Raw genomic sequence first — 23,041 nt, forward strand, 5'->3', positions numbered from 1 at the left:
TAATTGGATGTTATGGTCGCCATTTTGTTATGAATCAACAATAGCTTTGGTGTTGGTAAACTTTGATGGTTTGTACTGAGAAAGTTTCTCTTCAAATATGTTTAGAATAACTCGATAGAATCGATAAAATCGATAGAAATAACCAATAAAAACAAGTGAGTACTTCCTCTAACAAGTTTGTAGGTAATATTGTGTCGCTATTTTCAGGCATCACAGATTCAGACCCCCTAGGACACAGGTCGATATAGATACAGGTCTTAGACAATTTTAACTTAGGTTTAAGTTTTTTTATTTCCTTAAGGGTTGATTTATATTAGGCCGGGCTGTGTCCGGGGCGTGCCGTGAACGGGGCACGGACGTGAAACGTTACATACATTTTGTATGACGAGCGTCGTTTGCGGCCTGGACGGGCCACGGCCGGGCTTTTACTTCATACAAAATGTAGGTATGTAACGTTTCACGTCCGTGCCCCGTTCGAGCCACGTACAAGGCACGCCCCGGCCTAATATAAATCATCCCTAAAGAAGTGTCGGACATTCATTTATGTTCATCATTTATTTAATAAATTCTTACATAGGCTTACATAAATTAAATAAGCAATATTTCCTCTGGAAGTTTTTATTTTAGATTCATCAATTAGTACAAGTGTTTGAGCCGATTTAAATGTTTGAGTACTTATTTAATTTTAAACGCTGTCAGTGTAAATAATTATCTATCAGTAGAGAATGAATTGAATGTTGAATGAGTGCCAGATATCTATTGTATCCGCGACTGGCATCTTGTAGTAACTGCACTGTAGAATACTGAAATAAGACTAGTACGAAATATACATGAGATTTTTGTAAGATTTTAATTTTATTTAATTACTTACTTCCGTAAGCGGTTTCGCTCGCTTCTTGAGCTATTACTTCCGGAACAATTTCCAGCATCCGAATAAAAATTAGGTAGTACCTATGTTATTCTGATGGGTTAGTTTTACCTAATACTGCCAAGTTTTATCGAAATCCGAGCAGCTGTTAGCCCGTGAAGAAATAACCATAAAGTTATAAATATTATGTATTATGTAATATAAATACGCGTTTACAATAAAAACTTTAACTTTAGAAATCTATCTTCGGTAAGACAGAGGAACGTATTTTGATTTAAAAAATTCTTTCACTGTTGGAAAGAAGAAAGAGTACTCTTCCCGAGTAACATATTATGTAGGCTATGTTTTATACCGCGGGAAAATTACTGCATATATTCAAAGTGTGCTATTACTAAGGGAATTTAATTTATATGACAACACAGAGGTAGAAATATCAGAGCGCCGGTCGTAAATAGCGAACAGTTTACTTAACCACTCAGTGAACTAGGTCACTGAATGTGAAAACTATGTGAACGAACAAATTGACAGCTGAATTTACGAGTGCGTTAGATGCGTCGCCTTTTATAGCTATAGAGAACCTGCAGACCAAAAACTTTTAGTCGGCCGATAGTTTGTCTGGGCTCACACGTCAGTCTATCTCCCGAGCCTTTTTCCAACTAGGTATGTTGGGGTCGACTCCCAGTCTAACCTTATGCAGCTGAGCACCAATGTTTTACATGCACTGCCTATCTGACCTCCTCAACCCAGTTACCCGGGCAACCCAATACTTCTTGGTAAGACTGGTTGTCAGACTTACGGCTGGCTTCTCAAAAACCGTGACGACTGCCAATGATGTTAAACGACAGCCTGGGCTCATATCTGTATGAAGATGAATGGTAGTGTACACATTAGTACAAAGACCAGGTATTTAGCTTTAGGTATCAGACCGACTGAAAACTTCGACTGGAATCAAGATCTTTATAAAAAGTTCTTGCCCACTGAGTCAACTGTCGGCCGACTATTTAGTATGCAGTCTAGTCCTACAAATTGTATGCATTTATGCGTTGTACATGAACGTTGAATGCTCATGTTTGTTACAACAAATTGGAATTTAGACTGCTGGTGGATTTATTGCCTGTTTATAGTAGTTTGTGGGTTTATGTTATTACTTAATTATATTGTTGACTCTAGTTTCTTAGGTATCATGTATTTCTAAAAAATATGTTTCTGAGAACTCTGTTTTTGTCGCAAAATTGGTGGTGTATTTTAGACACAGTGATCTGGCTTTCTTTTTTATTATCTAGTTTTGAAGAACGCTTACAGACTAATTGCATAATATGGGTAAAAACACTATCTTAAACATTGCTAATAACAAGGCTCTACATAATGTATAATGAATAAACGCAGTTCTACCAGGCCTCTGTCACTCGACGTACTTGCGCGCGATAAATGCCTACCGCTCGCTGGGTTACCGGTAGCCCCACGCGGCTCAGGGCTTTCAACAGTCACACGCGCCGCGCACGCTCTAATATTATTATTTTTATTTCATGGCATGTTATGCTGTTGGTTTTTATTAGGTTTTTTAAGCTACCTCACAAACTGATGGATTATTTTGAGTTGTGTTGGTTTATATGCTACTATTGTAAGATTTAGAAACATTTTATATGTATGAACTTATCTAGTAATTCTATTTTTTTTTATAAATTAATACATTTCTACTTTATAATTTTAACAACAGAGATCATTAGGTACTTATTTTACTTTAGATACCTACGTAGTTATATGAACTGTATTGTGAGTTTTGTAGCTCATAACACATCTCGAGTGTAAGTAGGTATAGTTCCAACTTAATGACAACTCGGAACATTACGCGTGTCGCTACGCAGAAACCAATTTTAGGTATGTATCAACACACTCGACGGAGTTGTACCATATGGGGTATGGCACTTGTGCTCGAAAAATAGTTGGAAACCGACTTTGATTTTGACGAAAGCTTTACTTAAGTACTTACCTATGCTTACGTATTAGGTAATATTTAGTTAGTAATATATACCCATACTCCATTTTAGTAGGCAATACAATAGTTAACTAAAGAAAAATATTCTTGATATTACTTTTTATTTAAAAACTCAGTTTTAAAAATGGCTCTCTTAAAATAAGCGTAACTTTGTTTTCCTATTTAAATATTAATAAATTGTAAGAAGCAACCCTAAGCACGGCCACGGCACGGTTGCGGTCACTGAACTGTGCGCTATCGCATTGGAATAACAATCAAGCGCTCGAGCTTTTAGGGTCAATTCCCACTGAAAGAGCAGCGGCCGGCAGCGGCCGTAAGAGCACGGAAAATGTAAGAGCGCGGCGCGGTGCGGCGCCGCGCGGCGCCGCGCGGCCCGCCGCGCTCGCGCTCAATCCCTTGCAATTACGGCCGCTGCCGGCCGCTGCCGGCCGCTGCTCTTTCAGTGGGAATTGACCCTTAAGGTTCATTTTATAACGCAGATAGGAATTTGTAGGTAGTTGGGGAACTTGTAGGTGCTTATAACAGTAGGTATAGACTTTTTTGTATGGAGTGATTTATCTGTTACGTAGTAACTATTATATAATCTGTGGTTCTACGTTAAAAATCCTCCATTAAGTTAGCAGTACTTCACACCTTTTCCTAAGTACAATAGACTGCACATCAGTGGTAACTGTCATGTACCTTAACTCAATAGTTATAAGTACAATTTTCCTATAAAACTGTTACCACTGACCTGAAGTTGACTGTACGTGACAGCTATATAACAAGTCCCTCTCACTTCCAGGATTTTGCAGGCGACTACCCAATGGATGGTAACGAAGCCAATGATGACTGGGATTCTGATGACCTGACGGACTCCAGCTCCACCTCCAAGCCTCAGATCCTCGGGGTGACGCCTTCAGCCTTCACCAGGACGGGACCTGTGAAGACTGTCGTGGTGTCTGCTGTGGAGACCATCGCGGCTACTAATGCGAGGCCCAGGATCTTGGAAGACCGTGAGTACCTATTATTTATAATATTAAGAAGTTATAAGCAGTTGTATTAGTCAGAACTGTGTTGTGAAGGTTTGATATTGATCTTTTTACCTGGATTTATGCTGAATTCCGTCCAATCTGGAAGCTTCAGCATTGTTTAATTCGTTCAATGTGTTTCAAAGGATTTTTGTCGCATTCGCTGAGCAAGTAGGTAACTTGTAAATACCGTAGATATTAATTAATATAATGTTCATAAACGTGGAGACACTTGAAATACTTGTTTAGTATCAATCAAATATGTTAGTCACAAATTCACCGAAAACATAAATGTTACTTTCCTTTAAACAACTGTTTACAATGAATTTTCACTTTGAATTGAAAAAGTAACCGTTTTCTTTTAAATGGACGTTTTTGTACTTATTACTTTCGGAAATAGCTGACAATAAAATAAAGCACGCCGGTGACCATGGATGCTGTAAAGGATCCGAAACGTCGGGATTAAATAATATTAATAAAACCGCTATCAAATCCGTCAAAGTAGTTTTATTTAAATTACTAATATTCACGTAAGTGTCAGATATCAACGATAATGTAAATGTTCTAGCAATGACGCCGGTGGAGCGTGCAGCACTGCGCCGGGCTGCAATGGGCAGCATGAGCGACTTGCTGAAGAACGGCAAGTGTGTAGACCCGCAGCCGCGCTGGCTCATCGTCAGGCAGCTGGCACCAGCTGCTGACACCAGGTGTGTAATAAGTTATCACTAGTTTTAAAGTATCAAGGTAACCTAAAAATACAAAATAAATACAGGGTGACCCGACAGGTTCTCGATGTCTAGATGTTCCTAGGTAGAAGGGTTTATGATGAGTTCCTTCATGTTTCAAAAAAATAATAATTGTGACCGATTATTTTGCTTGACCACCCTCATAATATTTTAATAGAGATACGTAGTAATGCGTAGAGTTTTTGGACCACTATCCCAAAATTGTCTGGTGCACAATTGCAGATACCTGCCTCCATGCGTGCAGCTACACCGCTGCGCGCCCGACTCCGGCTGCTGCGTCAACGAGAGCGAGGTGTGCGCTCCCATCGAAGGCAAGAGTGTCGTCCTGCCCTTCTATGTAAGTATATTTCGTAGTTTTTTTGTAGGCTACCACTGAGTACTTCAATTTCTCCTTAAAGGCCTATTCAAACCTGAGCGATATTCGCTGCCGCTGTGGGTAGAGGTACATACCGCGCGGGTTTCGCTCAGGTATTTAGTATCAGGTAGGTACCGCGGCTAGAGCGACCTGAGCGATATTCGCTGCCGCTGTGGGTAGAAGTACATACCGCGCGGGTTTCGCTCAGGTATTTAGTATCAAGTAACGCGGCTAGAGCGACCTGAGCGATATTCACTGCCGCTATGGGACGCCGCCACTCACTCCGCATTATTCATATTGCACAAATTAATTACACTATATTTATGTATTTATAAAATTTGTATTAACCTATATATAAGGAACATTCTTTCAAGACCGAACTGCAAGCCTTACTATTTTTGTTTCTGTTTTTTCTTTATATGTGATTTATTGTAACGGATGAGCATATGATTTGTGTATTAATGTATAGTATGAAATTCTGTCTCCTCTTTAGTACCTCAAAATCTGTAAATGAATTGTAAAAGTGACAACGAATGAGCCTGGAACTTACGACACAGGGAATCCTAGTGTAAGTTTCAGGAATCAAAACAATTGCTTGTAATTTATAAACAATAAATTATTCTTATTCTTATTCTTATTCCGCGGAAATTTCTTACCTCTCTGAGCGAAACTCAACTACCGCGCGTTATTCTACCCACAAGGATAGCGAAATCCGTTTTGGTGTGAACAGTAATATTATCGCATACCCACTGGGTTTTCTCTGCCGCAGATGGTAGCGAATACCTCTTAGGTCTGAACAGTAATATTACCGCATACCCACAGGGTTTTCTCTGCCGCAGACGGTAGCGAATGCCGCTTAGGTCTGAATAGGCCTTAAATGAGATCATGCCTACTGCCATTGTCATGTAAGCTGCCACTCAAGTCCTCAACAAAATGAAAAGTAAATAGGAGGCATATACTTAGACTAAAAATTAAAAAAAATACTCAAGCAATTATTAACCAAAATGACATTCACTCCTTCCAGCTCCACAAAGCAATTGGGCCAATGAGCGTGGTGAAGATGCAGTTCTTCAACCACACGCGCTGCGCATGCGTCTCCCGGGACACCCTGCAGATGACCATCCCCTCCAAGGTGCAGCCCAACTACGAGAGTCAGGAGGAGCTCGAGAGACCCTCGCGAAGAGTCATGGTGGAGAGCCAGAACGACTGGAGAACCCCCACTGAGGAACCCAATTTGGGAAAAGATGATGAACCTACTGCGCCTCCTCAGTTGCGCAGGTAGCTATTGAAATGTCTATCCTATTTTAGTGAACTGTATATCACAGTTTGAAAATGTGTTATGCTCCTTTCTTGTTTGCACCTATTTTGCAAAAAAAAAAAAAAAATACAAAACTAATGATCGAACCCGAAAATTCTTTCCGTGCTTAATTAAACCCATTATTAATTTAGGACGACAGTAGTTTGGCTTTTATTGCGAAGTAGTTTCTTGAGACAAGGGAAACAGAACACCACAATCTCAACACCAACTTATCATTGCAGATGCACATGCCCAGGTTTATTCCTGGCCAGCATGACAGACAACGAGCCTTGCCAATGCGTGTGCGACTGGCCTGACTCCGCGCGCCGCCGCGACTGTCAGTACCTCGCCAAGGGGAGAGAACACTTCGGGCTCCGGGACCGCGTCTGTGTCGCCCGAGGGGACTGCACCACCCCGGCATGCGAGTACGGACCCTACGACAAGTCTGTGGGCAAGTGCCCCATCAGAAGGTACAGGAGAATGAGGTTCCATACGAGAGGAAGGTATCAGGAAAAAACTATGGTGGTGTGAGGGAATGACCGTGAGGAGTTAGGTATTCTATGGTATTATGCAAACAGGAGATTTTCGTAGCAGTCTCGCGATGTTTTTGTATGTTTTAAATGCCAAGTATTGGTTTGGTTTTAAGAAATTGACATGTTATTGACAATAGTTGAAAACGATTTCTGTATCTACAGGTCGTTTAGGTAAGGCCCATTTTCGCTGACAGCATAAACGTCACTTTTTTCTTAAAACACTGACTAAACTTTAGAATTTACAGTTAACAGTTGCTTTAAGAAAACTGTCGTTTATGTTATTGGTGAACTTAGGCCAAAAGTATATCCTGCAGTACATACATAAAAAACCGCTGATTTAAGCGGTTATTTTAAACACAACTGACGAAGTATATCAATAAGAGGTTTATGTGAACTTGAAGAGAAATCAATCCTGTTCCTTTTACAGAATTAATGAGGGTTTTCTAAAATGGCGTCCACGAGGTGGCAGCACAGAGTCGTCAGGTCCAGGTAACTGTCAAAGTGCTTATCTTTACTATGAATAGTGAACGATTTTAGTGTTTTTTTTTTTATTTTATAATTAAAGCACTGCATTATTGTTTTACTATTGCGGTTGAGTAAATAAAAAAAACTAAATCATATTGTGTTAACAATTTTTTCAACAAGCTTTTCCTTAGTACCAGTGACTTTTGCACCCTCTCTCTTAGCTCAATTTTTAGTTCGGAAACCTTATTCTGACCGTAGTCCATAATAAAATCAATAACACTTCCAATATAACAGAATTTCAATAAACAATAAGTTCGGCACCTACAATTCCATACTATTTGACAGCTGTTTGGACCAGACGCATACGTGGCGCCACCCGGTGGCAGAAAAAATTTAAAAAACCCTCATTCAAGCATTGTTGCTATAATAGGTTTCATAAGAGCCAGCCCTTTGCGCCATGAAAGTTCATGAATTATTTACGGCCAGTTTCTTCATCAAAAGTTAAAGTTAAAGTTATGGCTAAAGTAATGTCTAAAGTAAAAGTAACGGTCAAACTCAATTTTTCTATTAGTTTTGCTGTCACTTTAGCCTTGAAAAAACGAATTTGACCGTTACTTTTACCTTAGCCATAACTTTAACTTTAACTTTTGATGAAGAAACTGGCCGTTAAACTGTGCATACTGCGAAGATTAAGTTATAAAAATATAATCATTAATATACTCGTATTATTTGACCATGTGCTTGTAAAACTCTTATGTTTTATAAGCTAATGGTTTCAACAAACCGTCTTTACAGTTGTAAGTTTTTCTGATGTATGTAGCTTGCGTAATTAACTTACGCTTAACTTAATTCCTTAGATAAGTACAACTTAGGAAGTTACGCATTTTTACGGAAGCTACTACAAGTGTAAAGTCGGGGTTAGAATAATTTTCAGTAAAAGTCACATGAGCTACTGATCAAAATTGAATGTTTACGCAAATGTTTTTTTTTTTCATGTCACCTGTTTGTGCAAGTGAATTTTAAATGAGACTGCTTATTGCATGTTATTTTATTACGATTATATATTTAAATTAAGTTTAAGTAGGTACATTCGAGAAAATTCTGTAGGTACTTAGTTAAAAACAAAAAAAAACACCTGAAAAAAATGTGGAAAACTGTAAAATTTTTAATTAAGGGTGAGTTACACTATACAACCGTAACGCTAACCAAACCATAACCAGCCGTGTACTTGCCGCCTATTGGTCGTGGTGGCTTAGTGGGTAAAGGACCAACCTCTCAAGTATGAGGGCGCGGGTTCGATCCCAGGTCAGGCAAGTGCCAATGCAACTTTTCTAAGTTTGTATGTACTTTCTAAGTATATCTTAGACACCATTGACTGTGTTTCGGATGGCACGTTAAACTGTAGGTCCCGGCTGTCAGTGAACATCCTTAGCAGTCGTTACGGGTAGTCAGAAGCCAGAAAGTCTGACACCAGTCTAACCAAGGGGTATCGGGTTGCCCGGGTTACTGGGTTGAGGAGGTCAAATAGGCAGTCGCTTCTTGTAAAGCACTGGTACTCAGCTGAATCCGGTTAGACTGGAAGCCGACCCCAACATGATTGGGAAAAGGCTCGGAGGATGATGTACTTGCCGCCCATTGGTCGTATCGGCCAATTTGACAACTGAAAATGGTTCGGTTATCGTTATAGTTAAATGATGCAACTGACCGTAAGATTATTTTATATTTTGTTATCCAAGAATTCAACGAAGAATGAAGCCAGTGTTTTTTATACAAAGTTGTAGATTGTGCCATATCGCTAAAATGAGTCAGTATCATATTTTTTGAAATTAGTTAAAAGGGCATGTATGTGAACCCTTTTCCTTAATATTATTATAAGATTTACTTATTAGTACGAAAGTAGGTTACTCTAGTCTGTCTGTTTTGTTATAAGTTTTCGCTGTCTTGTTGCGCTAATTTTGGTTGTAAAGAAAATTAGCCTATTCTGCAGCCGAGTCTCAAAGGAAATATTTCTTAAATATTATGTAGGTAACTATCTATGTATTTCCGAATTTCAAGGATTACTTACCATTGCTTATTTATTTTTTTTATTTCAAGATCATTTATTTGTTAGATATGGGCAGGAAGAATAATTTTATACATGTAGGTAGGTAGATCTTATTATCGTATGTTTGCGAGATATATTGTCATATTTCTGATACATATGAGATTAATGTACGGTAATTTATAGGTAATCCGTTCAAAACAATATACAATTCTTCTTTAAAATATCTTCACGTATTAAGTGCAATTGAAAAACTTAAGGATTTGCATAGCTACTCATACATAAAGGTTGGTACTAAGTTTAGTTGCTTAATTTTGTAAATTCCGTAAATTGTATTAAAATCGCATAATATTAGATATTTGTAGTATTAAGTTGTAAATAAATACAATTTTAAAACATATAACTTACGTTTTTTTAACACACATTATTTTAACTGAATAAATACCTACCTGAACATCATTTTGTTAAGTTTTTTCAAAAAAATCCCAAAATACCTATATGTATATAGTATTCAATAAGTTAAAAAAAAAAAAAACTAAAAACGTTAATTTACCAGACGGGTCTACAATGTGCATGGGGTTATAAAGTTAAGGGCTTGTTCCCAACTGCTCCACAAATTCCTTTCCAACGGGTCCAAAGCGAAAAAAAAAAATTCTTTAAAAATAATAAAATCCTTCCCCCGTAGCTCCAAAAGATATGAAGATTTTGATATTTGGCTGACGATACACAAAACCCTTTGGAGCTATGTGGAAGGAATTTGAAGATATATTTTTATTTATTTGTCCTGCAAAGTTTTGGACACAAGTGGAAGAAATGTATAAAAAATTGGTGACAGAAAAGAAGAGTAAAGGGGAACAAGCCTTAACCGACCTACACAACATTGGTTCTCAAAGACTAGATGATAAATGAAGTATAAAATTACTAAGTACTTAAAGAAATATGACGCAAAACTGTTTCCCCAGCTTATAAAATTTTAACACGTAGCATGAAACATTTAACTGTCATTATCAACTTAATATTTACTTGCAGTTAAATAAAAAGAGAGGAAAAAGCAAATACAAAATATTCATTTATTATTTTGTCTCCAGAGATACATATTTATACAGATGCACTGTGCACCTAAATATATCATTTTAGCTTATTCTTCACTAGCTTAAACCGCGGTTTCACTCTCATTCTGGTAGGTAACTACTCAAATCACACCAATAAAAAGTAGCCTATGTCTGTCCCCTGGGCACTAATATATCTGTGCCAAATTTCATCTCAATTGGTTCAGCCTTTCTAGCGTGATTGCGTAATACTTTTCTCATTGTTAATAAGACTTATGTGGAAGTTTGATTCCTTGTGTGTTGTGTATTTAGGTCAGACTGGAAGCCGACCCCAACGTAGTTGGGAAAAAGGCTCGGAGTATGATGATGTGTGTTGTGTATTTAAAATCCGTGTGCATAAAAAACACTGAATAGCAAAAAAAAAACTATTCTTAGGTGCATCGGCCTAGAAGTCAGTGTCTAATGGATGTTCCTGAGTTTATACGCCACCGACTTCTAGGCCGATGCACCTAAGAATAGTTTTTTTTGCTTTTCAGTGTATGTTTGTATCGTATGTTTGCGAGATATATTGTCATATTTCTGATACATATGAGATTAATGTACGGTAATTTATAGGTAATCCGTTCAAAACAATATACAATTCTTCTTTAAAATATCTTCACGTATTAAGTGCAATTGAAAAACTTAAGGATTTGCATAGCTACTCATACATAAAGGTTGGTACTAAGTTTAGTTGCTTAATTTTGTAAATTCCGTAAATTGTATTAAAATCGCATAATATTAGATATTTGTAGTATTAAGTTGTAAATAAATACAATTTTAAAACATATAACTTACGTTTTTTTAACACACATTATTTTAACTGAATAAATACCTACCTGAACATCATTTTGTTAAGTTTTTTCAAAAAAATCCCAAAATACCTATATGTATATAGTATTCAATAAGTTAAAAAAAAAAAAAACTAAAAACGTTAATTTACCAGACGGGTCTACAATGTGCATGGGGTTATAAAGTTAAGGGCTTGTTCCCAACTGCTCCACAAATTCCTTTCCAACGGGTCCAAAGCGAAAAAAAAAAATTCTTTAAAAATAATAAAATCCTTCCCCCGTAGCTCCAAAAGATATGAAGATTTTGATATTTGGCTGACGATACACAAAACCCTTTGGAGCTATGTGGAAGGAATTTGAAGATATATTTTTATTTATTTGTCCTGCAAAGTTTTGGACACAAGTGGAAGAAATGTATAAAAAATTGGTGACAGAAAAGAAGAGTAAAGGGGAACAAGCCTTAACCGACCTACACAACATTGGTTCTCAAAGACTAGATGATAAATGAAGTATAAAATTACTAAGTACTTAAAGAAATATGACGCAAAACTGTTTCCCCAGCTTATAAAATTTTAACACGTAGCATGAAACATTTAACTGTCATTATCAACTTAATATTTACTTGCAGTTAAATAAAAAGAGAGGAAAAAGCAAATACAAAATATTCATTTATTATTTTGTCTCCAGAGATACATATTTATACAGATGCACTGTGCACCTAAATATATCATTTTAGCTTATTCTTCACTAGCTTAAACCGCGGTTTCACTCTCATTCTGGTAGGTAACTACTCAAATCACACCAATAAAAAGTAGCCTATGTCTGTCCCCTGGGCACTAATATATCTGTGCCAAATTTCATCTCAATTGGTTCAGCCTTTCTAGCGTGATTGCGTAATACTTTTCTCATTGTTAATAAGACTTATGTGGAAGTTTGATTCCTTGTGTGTTGTGTATTTAGGTCAGACTGGAAGCCGACCCCAACGTAGTTGGGAAAAAGGCTCGGAGTATGATGATGTGTGTTGTGTATTTAAAATCCGTGTGCATAAAAAACACTGAATAGCAAAAAAAAACTATTCTTAGGTGCATCGGCCTAGAAGTCAGTGTCTAATGGATGTTCCTGAGTTTATACGCCACCGACTTCTAGGCCGATGCACCTAAGAATAGTTTTTTTTGCTTTTCAGTGTTTTTGGCTTTTCAGAAACAAGCATAGTTGTCATTATACGCATTTGTGGAAAGTTCTCATCAATATGAATAATATAAGCCCAAACACGAGGTAGTTTACATATTCAGTTGTCGAGTTCCCTCGACCTTCTCTCGTCTCCATCATCAGGTCAGCTCCAAACCTTCACTGTTGCATAGTGTTATCAGACGTACACCTTATTGTCAAGTTGTTAACCTATGAACGCCTACAATTTTCGAAAGTTGCCCTCGATTTCTCAGGGTTTCCATCATCAGATCCTAACCTGGTGATTATGGGACCACCTGGAAGGTATACCCTATCAAACAAAAAAAAAATTTGCAAATCTGACCAGACATCTTCGAGTTATCGGTGAACATACATAAAAAATAATAAATAAAGAGATCCCGATGAATTGAGAACCTTTTTGGGAAGTCAGTTAAAAATCTGCAGTACCTATAGATTGAAACCACACTGTTCGCGACAGTTGACTTTCCATCGTGTGTCCAATAATTCGAAAGGTCAAAAAATAATTTATTTGTAGTCATCTGGACAAAGATGGTCGTGGTATCCACTGGTGCGTAATTTTTAGGGGCGAGTGTATTCAGTCAGCAATAGTACTGAATTCAGGTCAGTCTTTGTCATCATCTGCCTAGCCTTTTCTCAACTAAGTATCTTGGGGTCGGCTTCCAGTCTAACTAGATTCACTTGAGTACCAGTGTTTTACAAGGAGCGTCTGCCTATCTGACCTTGTCAACCCAGTTACCCGGGCAACCCTATTACCCCATGGTAACACTGGTCAGTCTTTGTGAAATAATTTTTTACTCATATGTTGTTTGTGAAGTGTTTTATAGTTTACAACTCACTAAATCACCAAAAACCAACAATTCCATGTGTCTTTAGAGTGGACTTCATGATGACCAATTCAAAACTAGTAATAATGTCCTTGGAACATTATTTTTATATGTTGTTTTTTTATATAAAGATATTAAAATTAAGTCAAATGAGTGGATAGATGAAATTAAGAAAATTCCTTGAACAATTTCATAAACGCGTACATAACTATAATAATAACATCTCGAAACAGAAGTGCATACCTATTTGCATTTTCGCGCAGTAGTTATTACAAACACTGAAACCATCTGTAAGTACCAATCCTTCAGGAAGTATAACTTGCACTGGGTAAATAACTAAAAGTATTAATTAATTTTTTCCTTATTATTTGTTCAGTTGGTATGGTAGTCAAAAACTAATATGGTGTTCGTATAAAAGGCCCCACATGCCGAACGAAGGTACAATTTGCTTGATCACCGAGCTACGGGACTTTACAACAACTTAAGATATTATATCTTCAAAAATGAAGACTGTTCTACTGTTGGTTGTTGTTATTGTAAGTACATTTTTTTACTATTGTTTTCATTAGTTATAACTTTAACTTTCTTACTAGAGAAAACCTAACATGTCACCTTTTATACTTCGGCCGTTCAGAGAATGCGTTCCTGACACCTATCAGTTAGTCACGACTAGTGATGGGCACAACATAACACTGAGTTCGTTACCGTTCCTTCAAAATGAACCGCCGCATTATTTTAAGATTATTTTCGTTTTAAATTGGCGGAATCATTTGTTTTATATTTTAGTTATTTAAGTGGAAACCAAAAAAAGGTAATATTCATATAATAAAATTGTTTTATTTATTCTTTGTTACAAGTACATTGAATTGAATGTGCGAACAGAATATTAATCAGACTCCGATTTGCTTGAGGAGGTGGTGTCTTCATCATCATCTTCGCCTACATGTATAATTATATTATTATCAATAACAGAATCAATCCTGATATCTCGGTCTAACAAAAGCCGGGTAATCAAATAAAAACAGATCGAAAACACTTGAAAAACGTGGTCTATGCGCACGAAACGACAACGGACGACTGTTTTAGCGTCACAAAATGGCGGCCCATAACGCCATTTGGGGTTACCATTTTTAATCTAAGTATAAAAATGCGGTTTGGTCATAGTTTTATTTTTATATTTCATAAACGTTATAATTAAGTCTTATAGTCCATTATTTTCCAATTCTTAAAAAGAAAATCAAAACGTATTATTTTATATTATAACTGTATAAGAACAGATTACGATACTTGCCTGTTATTTTTAGCACAGCACTACAAAATATAAACCGCTGACATAACCTTGTAATAGCGCAGTATAGATTTAGAAAAATATTGTTTACCAAGTTATTTGACACTCAGTTTGGCACAAAATTATAACATTCATTGATTATTGATATAATAATGTTGTTTTAATGCTCCTCAATTGTTAAAACGGTAAACAACCAGCAAAAATATTTTTATCGTAACTGCAACGCCATTGCAAAGTTACGTCGTCAGTTCAATCGCGACGTGTCAGGAACGCATTCTCTGAATGGCCGAACTATAGTTGCTTTTGAAAATGCCAACTCTATCCCTATATCTCATTAGGTAGTGATATCACCAATGCCTAAGTACCTATATGCATTATGAAATAAGAGCGTAAATGCAGTTTCCTAGGCACTCGTAAATCTGTAGTCTAGTTTCTTAGTATATAAAACAGTGAACCAAACTAATCATGTACAAAAAAGTTCGAAAGATAAATACCACAGATGACTATAATCCTCGTAGATTTAAGTTTATTTTCAATGCTAAGCTTAGTTTTAGTATTTTACATTTTAATCAAGAATCTAACAAAATTAGTAAACTCGTTATTAGCCGCTAATTTGGTAGTTTTCATATGAAATAGCCTACTTATAGCGCACGTATGTTTGAACAGTTGTAATTTCGTTTTACGAAATGACTGCGCAAATCGTGATCGTCATCACCAATTTATGTCCCTTTAAAAGTGCGTAGTGCCAAAGTTAATTTCTTAGATTTTTTAGTAATTTCGTATGTGATATTAGTGATCCTAAAATCTGTATGGCTTTCTGTTTTTTCTTACACATGAAAACCTTTGATTAGCTTCGTGTTACTTATACTATTGTTATTTGAATGTTACAGTAGTCGGTTCTTCTATGAATAAATATGTTTACCTTTTACTAGAAGCTGTAATTTAATAAAAAAAAAATATGTATTGTTTTCTTAGGCTGCAGTAGCGTATGCGCGAGATGTAGCGAGTAGCACCAACGCAGACCAAGGTATGAATTTAAAACAATATTTACCTACATTAAAATGAGAGTGCAATAAACATTTTAAAATTAAATTTAAAAAAAAATCTTTTTTCACAAAATAACTAACTTTTCGCTTACTAACTTGATAAAATTCTGTATTACAAAATGTTTTTAATTTTATATTGAAATTGAAGAATTATACGCTTTACAATCATGGATTTCTATACCTAACCGATCGATCAGTTCATTAGCGATTAGAAATTGATTTCGTCATCTAAATGATGTCCAATCACAGACAGATCGTTGATAGAAATTAGCAGTAAGGTATTTAATTGTATCTATGGATCATTGTAGGTAAGTAATCAGTAATCTTAATCTTACCTTACAGTAAGCCAAGATGTTTTAACAGATCAAGAAACATGGGTTAAAAACATTTGTTAGGTCCTCCAAACTTTAACGATGTCGTCGGTAACAATATGAAGAAGCCTTTCTTTATTCGTTTCAGTTCAGTTTCTCCTGATAAAGCAAGAGGATTTTAAAAATTACTCTCGAGTAATCGAAAGAACGCTGTATTGAGCCCTTTTTTTGTTTTTGTATGATGGATTAAATATACTGTTCTGTATTTGAAATTCCCATTCCTCGCTGGGATATCGCTGGTCTAGATGTTGCATAGCATAACTGGCATTCACATCTCCTTAACGAAAACGGCTGCAGCATCATCATCAGCCTTTTTAGCGTCCCTCACAGGTCTCATCTTACACAGAAGCCTATTAAGCATTAATCACTACGCTTGCGGGTTGGTTGGTCCATTATAAGTATATTCTGATTTCTAGTGGAGTCACTGTGTGACTTATAAGGACTTAGAGAACATTTGACTTAGGTAGATTGGAGTATTTGTGGGATTTCATCATCTTGGTCAAAATCGAATTCTCTTCTGTAAAATATTCTCAATCTTGATAAGTGACGCCGCCAGCCAGAGTGTACAAAATATTTTAAGAACACAAATTAACTTTGGAAAAGCCTGGTTTCAAGATTCATTTGTTGCTGTGTAGTTTCCAGTTTTGAATAGGGCTGATCCATATTATGCCGTGGGTGTCGTAAGAGATGATTAAGGGAACTTTGGATCCAGTCCATATCCCGCACAAGTGGGTCAACTCTCAGGTAGAGGGAAAATTACGAAGAATTGCATTCCCAAAGAGGGTTAACATCAGGAGGAGGAGCCAAAGTCATTTGCAGAGTAAAATAGCGGAAAATATATTGCGATATATTCCTAATTTGGAACAGGGCAGGAAGAAGAGGAAAGTTTCAAGATTCATTTCATAAAAGAAAAGATACCGTGGAAAAATCCCGGTCAAGCGCACATACACGAGGGATTATAAAGTAGGTAACTTTTGTGAATCTCTCCCTCCAACTAGACGACCTGCCTATTCAGTCGCTTACTTCAGGAGCTTGTCATACGGCGAATTCACCTTTCCAATACGAAAATTGTTCTACTTCAGCATCAGCAGAGTTGCCACATCAACTAATAATTTTCAGTTTGGGAGTGTTTGTAACACTCATACTTATAACGAGAGAAGCTGTTTCGTGCTTCACCTTTGATATTTTTGTATGAGCGTCTTCCTCAGGAACTCTTGTAAAAAAACTGGCTTCTAGACCTAGCGGTTTCAAGTGTGGTTTATTTTCCCTGCCTGGGATCATTCAGTCAGGCAATTCTTTCTCAGTTACTCGTTTCAGTCTTTTGCAAATGCTGTCGGACATGATTTGCCGCGCTGATGTTTATGATGCAGTCTGCCAGGAATGTTGCAGTACCTACACTTCCTTGAGGTTCATCACGACTACCAGATATGAAGATAATGATTTCACCTGAACATATTGCTCTAAAGCTGTAAAACAATGCTGTGAATATCATCTAAAGTTAGCCGAGGATGCTGAGGTTACCAATACCGCCCATCTAACATTTTTTATTGCTAATCTATCATTGACAACTGAATAATAAAATAAAGTAGCGTGGATAAAGATCGCTGCATGAAAATGACCTCACTTTGTTCAACAAAATCAAAACGAGTGTGAAGATAGGGCTTACTGTGAAGAAGAAAGACATCTAAGCTAATCTAATTATTTGGTCCACTGGGTTGCTTAGCACCTATTACAATAAAAACAAAAATCTTATTTCAAAAGCTGTGGTATATAGGGATTACATGGGATGATCCAATTCCTGAGGACATCAAACAAGAATGGATCAAAATCCGGCTCGGAGGACCAAACTGTGCGAGCCTCACATAACCCACACAAGAAGATATCAGAATGTCACAGGAGAATAGCTACGGGGAGTGTGCTTGTCAATAATATACGTCAGTACGAGTACATGAACTAATACATACCTATAAGAATAAGGTCGGTTTCATAATCCGACCCGACAAAGACAAAAAATACTTAATGCTAATAAACTATGTATTTAAATAATGGCTTGCACATAAGCAAAGCGATGGATATTACTCGCGGTGCTATCGTCCTTGGAAGATGTAACACGACATTTGGAGTGAGAAGTAAAAGCAGCAATTTGCTGTAAAACCTTCCCAATATTACAAATATCTCGCATTATTAATGTGACTTAAGGGAGTCGATTTATTTAGGTCTCCTAGAAATATTATCAAACAACAAATACGACTGTAACAGAAATAATATAATTAGGTATGAGACAGTAGAAAAGTAATTGAAAATAAGGGTTGGTAAAGACCAGCGAAGGTGGTGCGTCTTAGCGGAAAACATTACCTAATCTACTTATAATGTTTATTTTTCAAGATATATTTATTGATATGATAAGACGAAAATTGTTTGCAAATTGTTAAAACGGTTTTAAAACCCACGTTGGTCTTGGCTCCAATTTCAGAAAGTGAACAGAAGAAAATTTATATTGGTGTGTATAGGTACTAATGTTAATTTTATAATTTGGGTTATAGATGTAGTACAGTACAGAAACAGGCGTTCCCTAATCTCAAAATGGGTGAAAACTGCTGGTGACTCAGGTAAAAAAAATTCAAACTTAATCGCTTACAACTTACTTATTCTTATTGCTTACAATTTATTATTTCTTATCAATAAAACTTTAATCACGTTTTCAACAGCTTAGGAGCTTTTTTTTCATCAATGTTCAGTGTTGTCTGTGTAATTAATATTACTTGACTTCAATTCAGGCGTGACAGAGGACGACACAAGCGATGAAAATTCATCTTCTGACACCGCTTCAACAAATAGCCGAAAGAAGCAATCGTTATTACCGATAAAAAATATTGTATCAGGAACTGTTCAACACGTCAAAGATGACGTGAAGAAGGTAGTAGGAGGCACCGTGGATGCTGTTGGAGATATGCTGGGTGCTGTTGGCAGCACGGTAGGCACTGTTGGAGACGCGCTGGGTGCTATTGGCAGCAATGTAAATGCTGTTGGAGAAGCAATAACAGGAAGGGGTAAAGGCACCGCTGAGAGTGATAACACTACTACAAGCGATGAGGAGAATTCATCTTCTGACACAGCTTCAAGCTCAGATAATGCATCTTCTGACACAGCTTCAAGCTCGGATAATGCATCTTCGGACACAGCTTCAAGCTCTGATAATGCATCTTCGGACACCGCTTCAAGCTCGGAGAATGCATCTTCGGACACAGCTTCAAGCTCGGATAATGCATCTTCGGACACCGCTTCAAGCTCGGATAATGCATCTTCGGACACAGCTTCAAGCTCGGATAATGCATCTTCGGACACCGCTTCAAGCTCGGATAATGCATCTTCGGACACAGCTTCAAGCTCGGATAATGCATCTTCGGACACCGCTTCAAGCTCGGATAATGCATCTTCGGACACAGCTTCAAGCTCGGATAATGCATCTTCGGACACAGCTTCAAGCTCTGATAATGCATCTTCGGACACCGCTTCAAGCTCTGATAATGCATCTTCTGACACAGCTTCAAGCTCAGATAATGCATCTTCGGACACCGCTTCAAGCTCAGATAATGCATCTTCAGACACCGCTTCAAGCTCGGATAATGCATCTTCGGACACAGCTTCCAGCTCGGATAATGCATCTTCGGACACCGCTTGAAACGGCAAAATTTATAAAAATCTTGACTACGAACTATAACAGCTACTTATCTAGACAAGACACCACCGTTAACTTGCGAATATTGTCCACAATGTCAAGTATTTCAAGCAAAGTGAAAACAGTACCTTTATGAAATGGTCGAAAGTATCTACTTTAAAAAAGCAAATTGCTGCACCAATTTAATTACTTTATGTCACTGGGGGAAAATGTAAAGAACTTACTAATATTCGGCCATTCAGAGAATGCGTTCCTGACACGTCGCGATTGAACTGACGACGTAATAACATTCATTGATTATTGATATAATAATGTTGTTTTAATGCTCCTCAATTGTTAAAACGGTAAACAACCAGCAAAAATATTTTTATCGTAACTGCAACGCCATTGCAAAGTTACGTCGTCAGTTCAATCGCGACGTGTCAGGAACGCATTCTCTGAATGGCCGAACTATAAGGCTAACAAGAGCTGGGATAACGCTATAATGCACCTTACAATTTTGAAAACTTAAGTAATACACGAGTTTTATTGATGTAACGACGCTTCATAAGATGTCGATGTACTTAATAAGAAAGAGGTGTCAAATTACTTCAACCAAATCAAGATTCCTGTCATCAACTTCGGCAGCTTCTAATCTTCAGCAGCTCATATGCACGTCGCAAGACCATTTTCGTATTAAACAAGATACGATTATGTTTCGAGAATTTGTCAAGTGTCCAAGCTGTGTATGGCAGTTTTAATCATGTGATGCTTGACGGTATCTTCCATGTTAACATAAGGTAGGTGAACATTATCACAAAAGAGGTGAACTTATTTCTAATTTAGATTTAAAACTATGTAGCTAAACTTTTTGTCACGGAACATTGCGCGGGTGGCTGCGCAGAAACCAATTTTAAGTACAGTCAACTTCATGACAGTGGTAACAGTTTTATAGGAAAATCGTACTTATTACTATTAAGTTAAGGTGCATGACAGTTACCACTGATGTGCAGTCTACCGTACTAACACATGTGCATACTTCTGATCGGTATTTAGTTGAGGAAAGACACCGAGTATTGCGAAAACCTCACCGGTATATTTATATTACGACGCGACGTTAAATTTTGCAGCACAAAAACGAATATTTAGATGGAAGACTTGACTCCCAAATAAGGCAGTATCTCAATCTTATGTATTATATTTTAGTTTTTTTTTAATCACCGTGGTTGTTTATCATTTAATTTTAAAGAACACTAGGAAAACTAATACGTATATTGCTACAATTAAGTTCGTAGCTCAGAAACGTAGGTATTATCGCGAAATAATTTTCAAAATATTCAGACATTTTTGTACTCCACAGTGCTACAGCAAGCAGTTGGAGGTGACCTGGACATGAAGTTGCTGGTGGTGGAAGACGGGACTCCTAAAGGAAAGTGCTACTGCTCCTGCAATCTGAACAACCAGCCGGTTTTCCTCGAAATAGACTCCGATGATATGAACGGGGCGTATCCCTTACTTTGAAAGCGTCTCGCGCTAATATATCAGTCTCCAAAGCAATTTGTCGAATTACTGTAATATTCTGAATTAACTGTGGTAAACTTGTCGGATTATGTCCAACGTTTTTGCTTCGTCTACCGGAATATGTGAAATAAAAACTATGTTATTGTAAAGCAATCTTTTCTTATCCTGAGGTAGGGTATTTATAGTTCATCCAATTTGTAATGATGACTCGGGCTTTTCACGGAAAATCAGCAACTGAAGTACTGGTTTTTGTCTGCCAATTGATAACATATTGTGTGGAAGTCGGTTAAAAATAATCGATAAACAACGGCTCGAATGACAGGTTCACGATACTTTTCAGAGGCAAAATTGAGAGAATAAAACCCAAAAATATTGAAAAGCACATACATTTAATATCATAAGGTGTATAGAAACATATGACTAAGTGGCTAGGGTGCAAAGCATAGCTGTGCCCCGCTTGACCCAGAAGTCTGAGGTCTCCTTACCGGCGGGCAGGTCCACTGCCACCACGAACGCGCCCATCCGAAGCGGGTAGTAATAACATGGACACACGTATCGATCTACAGAATAATTTCAATTATTTAAAAATGGTTAAATGACAAGAGTTATCTATTCACTATAATCGGTCGTCATCTCATTTTTATCAGTTGTCTAAAAGATGTGAACAATTGACTAGGGTATTTTACAATTTCACTGAATCATATAATAAGCAATTGACTAAAATAAGGATCCCATTATAATATCTGCTCAACTCACAAAAACATCTGCTCAACTCACAAAAACATCTGCTCCTTTCACTAAAACATCTGCTCCTTTCACTAAAACATCTGCTCCTTTCACTAAAACATCTGCTTCTTTCACTGCATACTATCCCAGATTTTTTTATGTTTGATAGTCCATCAAATGTAAAATTGCAAATTACATAATAAGATACACTTTTTTTTTCAAATGACTATTCCCGCTATGGGTTAGAAACGTGAGGGAGTGTCAGAATCTTACTGACTAAAACCCATCAGGTTCCTTCTTTTGCCTTTTATGTAACAGGGCCGCGGTAGCTCTTACGAAGAATCCCACAGCCCCGGCAGGCCTTGGCCTTGGTGGGCTCCGCTAGGGAAGTAGGTACTTACTGCGCAGACGTTTGCCAGTGGCCCTGACAGGTTTGAAGTGTATGGGCGACATGGGGAAGACCAGCTGCATCGGCAGCGGCTCCTGAAGGTGTCCCTCCTTGCGGAACCATGATGCTCCCTCCAGGTATTGTCCTCTATGCCAGACAAATGTCGTTTGTTGAGAGAAAGGTGAGGGAAGTATGAAAAATCTATTCTCACACTAAATGATGTGTATGAAAACCGTTTTAGAATTAAAACTTTAGAAGTCGCGTCGTACCACAACGTCTGTTGAACATTTTTCTAAAATTTTGATTATAAAGTTGAAATAAGGTCCTTTTTGCAGCCACACTTTTTTAGACAAGTGTTCAACAGATGTTTAAGTTTTTGTAGTAAGGCTGTATGACTTTTGGATAACTAAATTAAAAAGTTAAAAAATAATTAACATGGTAAATTACTGAGACACAAAAAAAATATATTTAGGGTTTTAAAAAAATAATGTTTTTGCCAGTTATTTTTTTATCACTAAAGAGCAAGGTTTAGATTCCTTTTCATTCTTCGTAGCCTAACACAGTTATAAAATGAATATGTAAACTAGTACCGTATATAAACGCCTCCGTCCCTGGGCGGGCGGACGAAACTGGACTCCTCGAGCGGCATGACGGTGAACTCCCAGCACAGCGTGTCGATGGGCCAACTCTCGCCGCGAGCTGTCGTCTATAACATCACCGACCGTATAATGTTCACTCAACGAAGAGTTGCATTGCTAAATGTATTGAAGCACTATTGACACAAAAATGGCTAAAATACATGTAAGTTTTGAAAAAATGT

The 23,041-nt window shown here is 37.3% G+C and overlaps 3 protein-coding genes across 3 annotated transcripts in view; 2 read left to right on the plus strand and 1 right to left on the minus strand.

Moving 5' to 3' along the window:
• Positions 1–7,356, plus strand: part of LOC124630000 — a 29,232-nt gene extending 21,876 nt beyond the window's left edge. Inside the window, exons 2-6 of the mRNA XM_047163703.1 lie at positions 3,649–3,859; positions 4,443–4,581; positions 4,843–4,957; positions 6,000–6,253; positions 6,515–7,356. Of these exons, the coding sequence (XP_047019659.1) occupies positions 3,649–3,859; positions 4,443–4,581; positions 4,843–4,957; positions 6,000–6,253; positions 6,515–6,803 (1,008 nt within the window). The 3' untranslated portion in view covers positions 6,804–7,356. The remainder of the gene's footprint in view (positions 1–3,648; positions 3,860–4,442; positions 4,582–4,842; positions 4,958–5,999; positions 6,254–6,514) is intronic.
• Positions 7,357–13,646: 6,290 nt separating this feature from the next.
• On the plus strand, positions 13,647–21,256 carry LOC124630132 (cell wall protein RBR3-like). Its single transcript, XM_047163868.1, has 6 exons — positions 13,647–13,759; positions 15,487–15,538; positions 18,472–18,537; positions 18,706–19,831; positions 20,061–20,386; positions 20,947–21,256. Exons 1-4 carry the CDS (start codon positions 13,727–13,729, stop codon positions 19,608–19,610), a joined length of 1,056 nt encoding a protein of 351 aa, XP_047019824.1. The 5' UTR covers positions 13,647–13,726; the 3' UTR covers positions 19,611–19,831; positions 20,061–20,386; positions 20,947–21,256.
• A 221-nt stretch (positions 21,257–21,477) lies between these two features.
• LOC124629621 (dynein axonemal heavy chain 2) overlaps positions 21,478–23,041 on the minus strand; it is a 57,672-nt gene continuing 56,108 nt past the window's right edge. The window contains exons 78-80 of the mRNA XM_047163112.1: positions 22,812–22,927; positions 22,235–22,368; positions 21,478–21,667 (exon numbers count right to left, since the gene is read on the minus strand). Coding sequence (XP_047019068.1) covers positions 21,528–21,667; positions 22,235–22,368; positions 22,812–22,927 — 390 coding nt within the window. The 3' untranslated portion in view covers positions 21,478–21,527. The remainder of the gene's footprint in view (positions 21,668–22,234; positions 22,369–22,811; positions 22,928–23,041) is intronic.

Source organism: Helicoverpa zea, chromosome 4 (assembly GCF_022581195.2).
Source record: "Helicoverpa zea isolate HzStark_Cry1AcR chromosome 4, ilHelZeax1.1, whole genome shotgun sequence".
In the NCBI taxonomy this organism is placed as follows: Eukaryota; Metazoa; Arthropoda; class Insecta; order Lepidoptera; family Noctuidae; genus Helicoverpa; species Helicoverpa zea.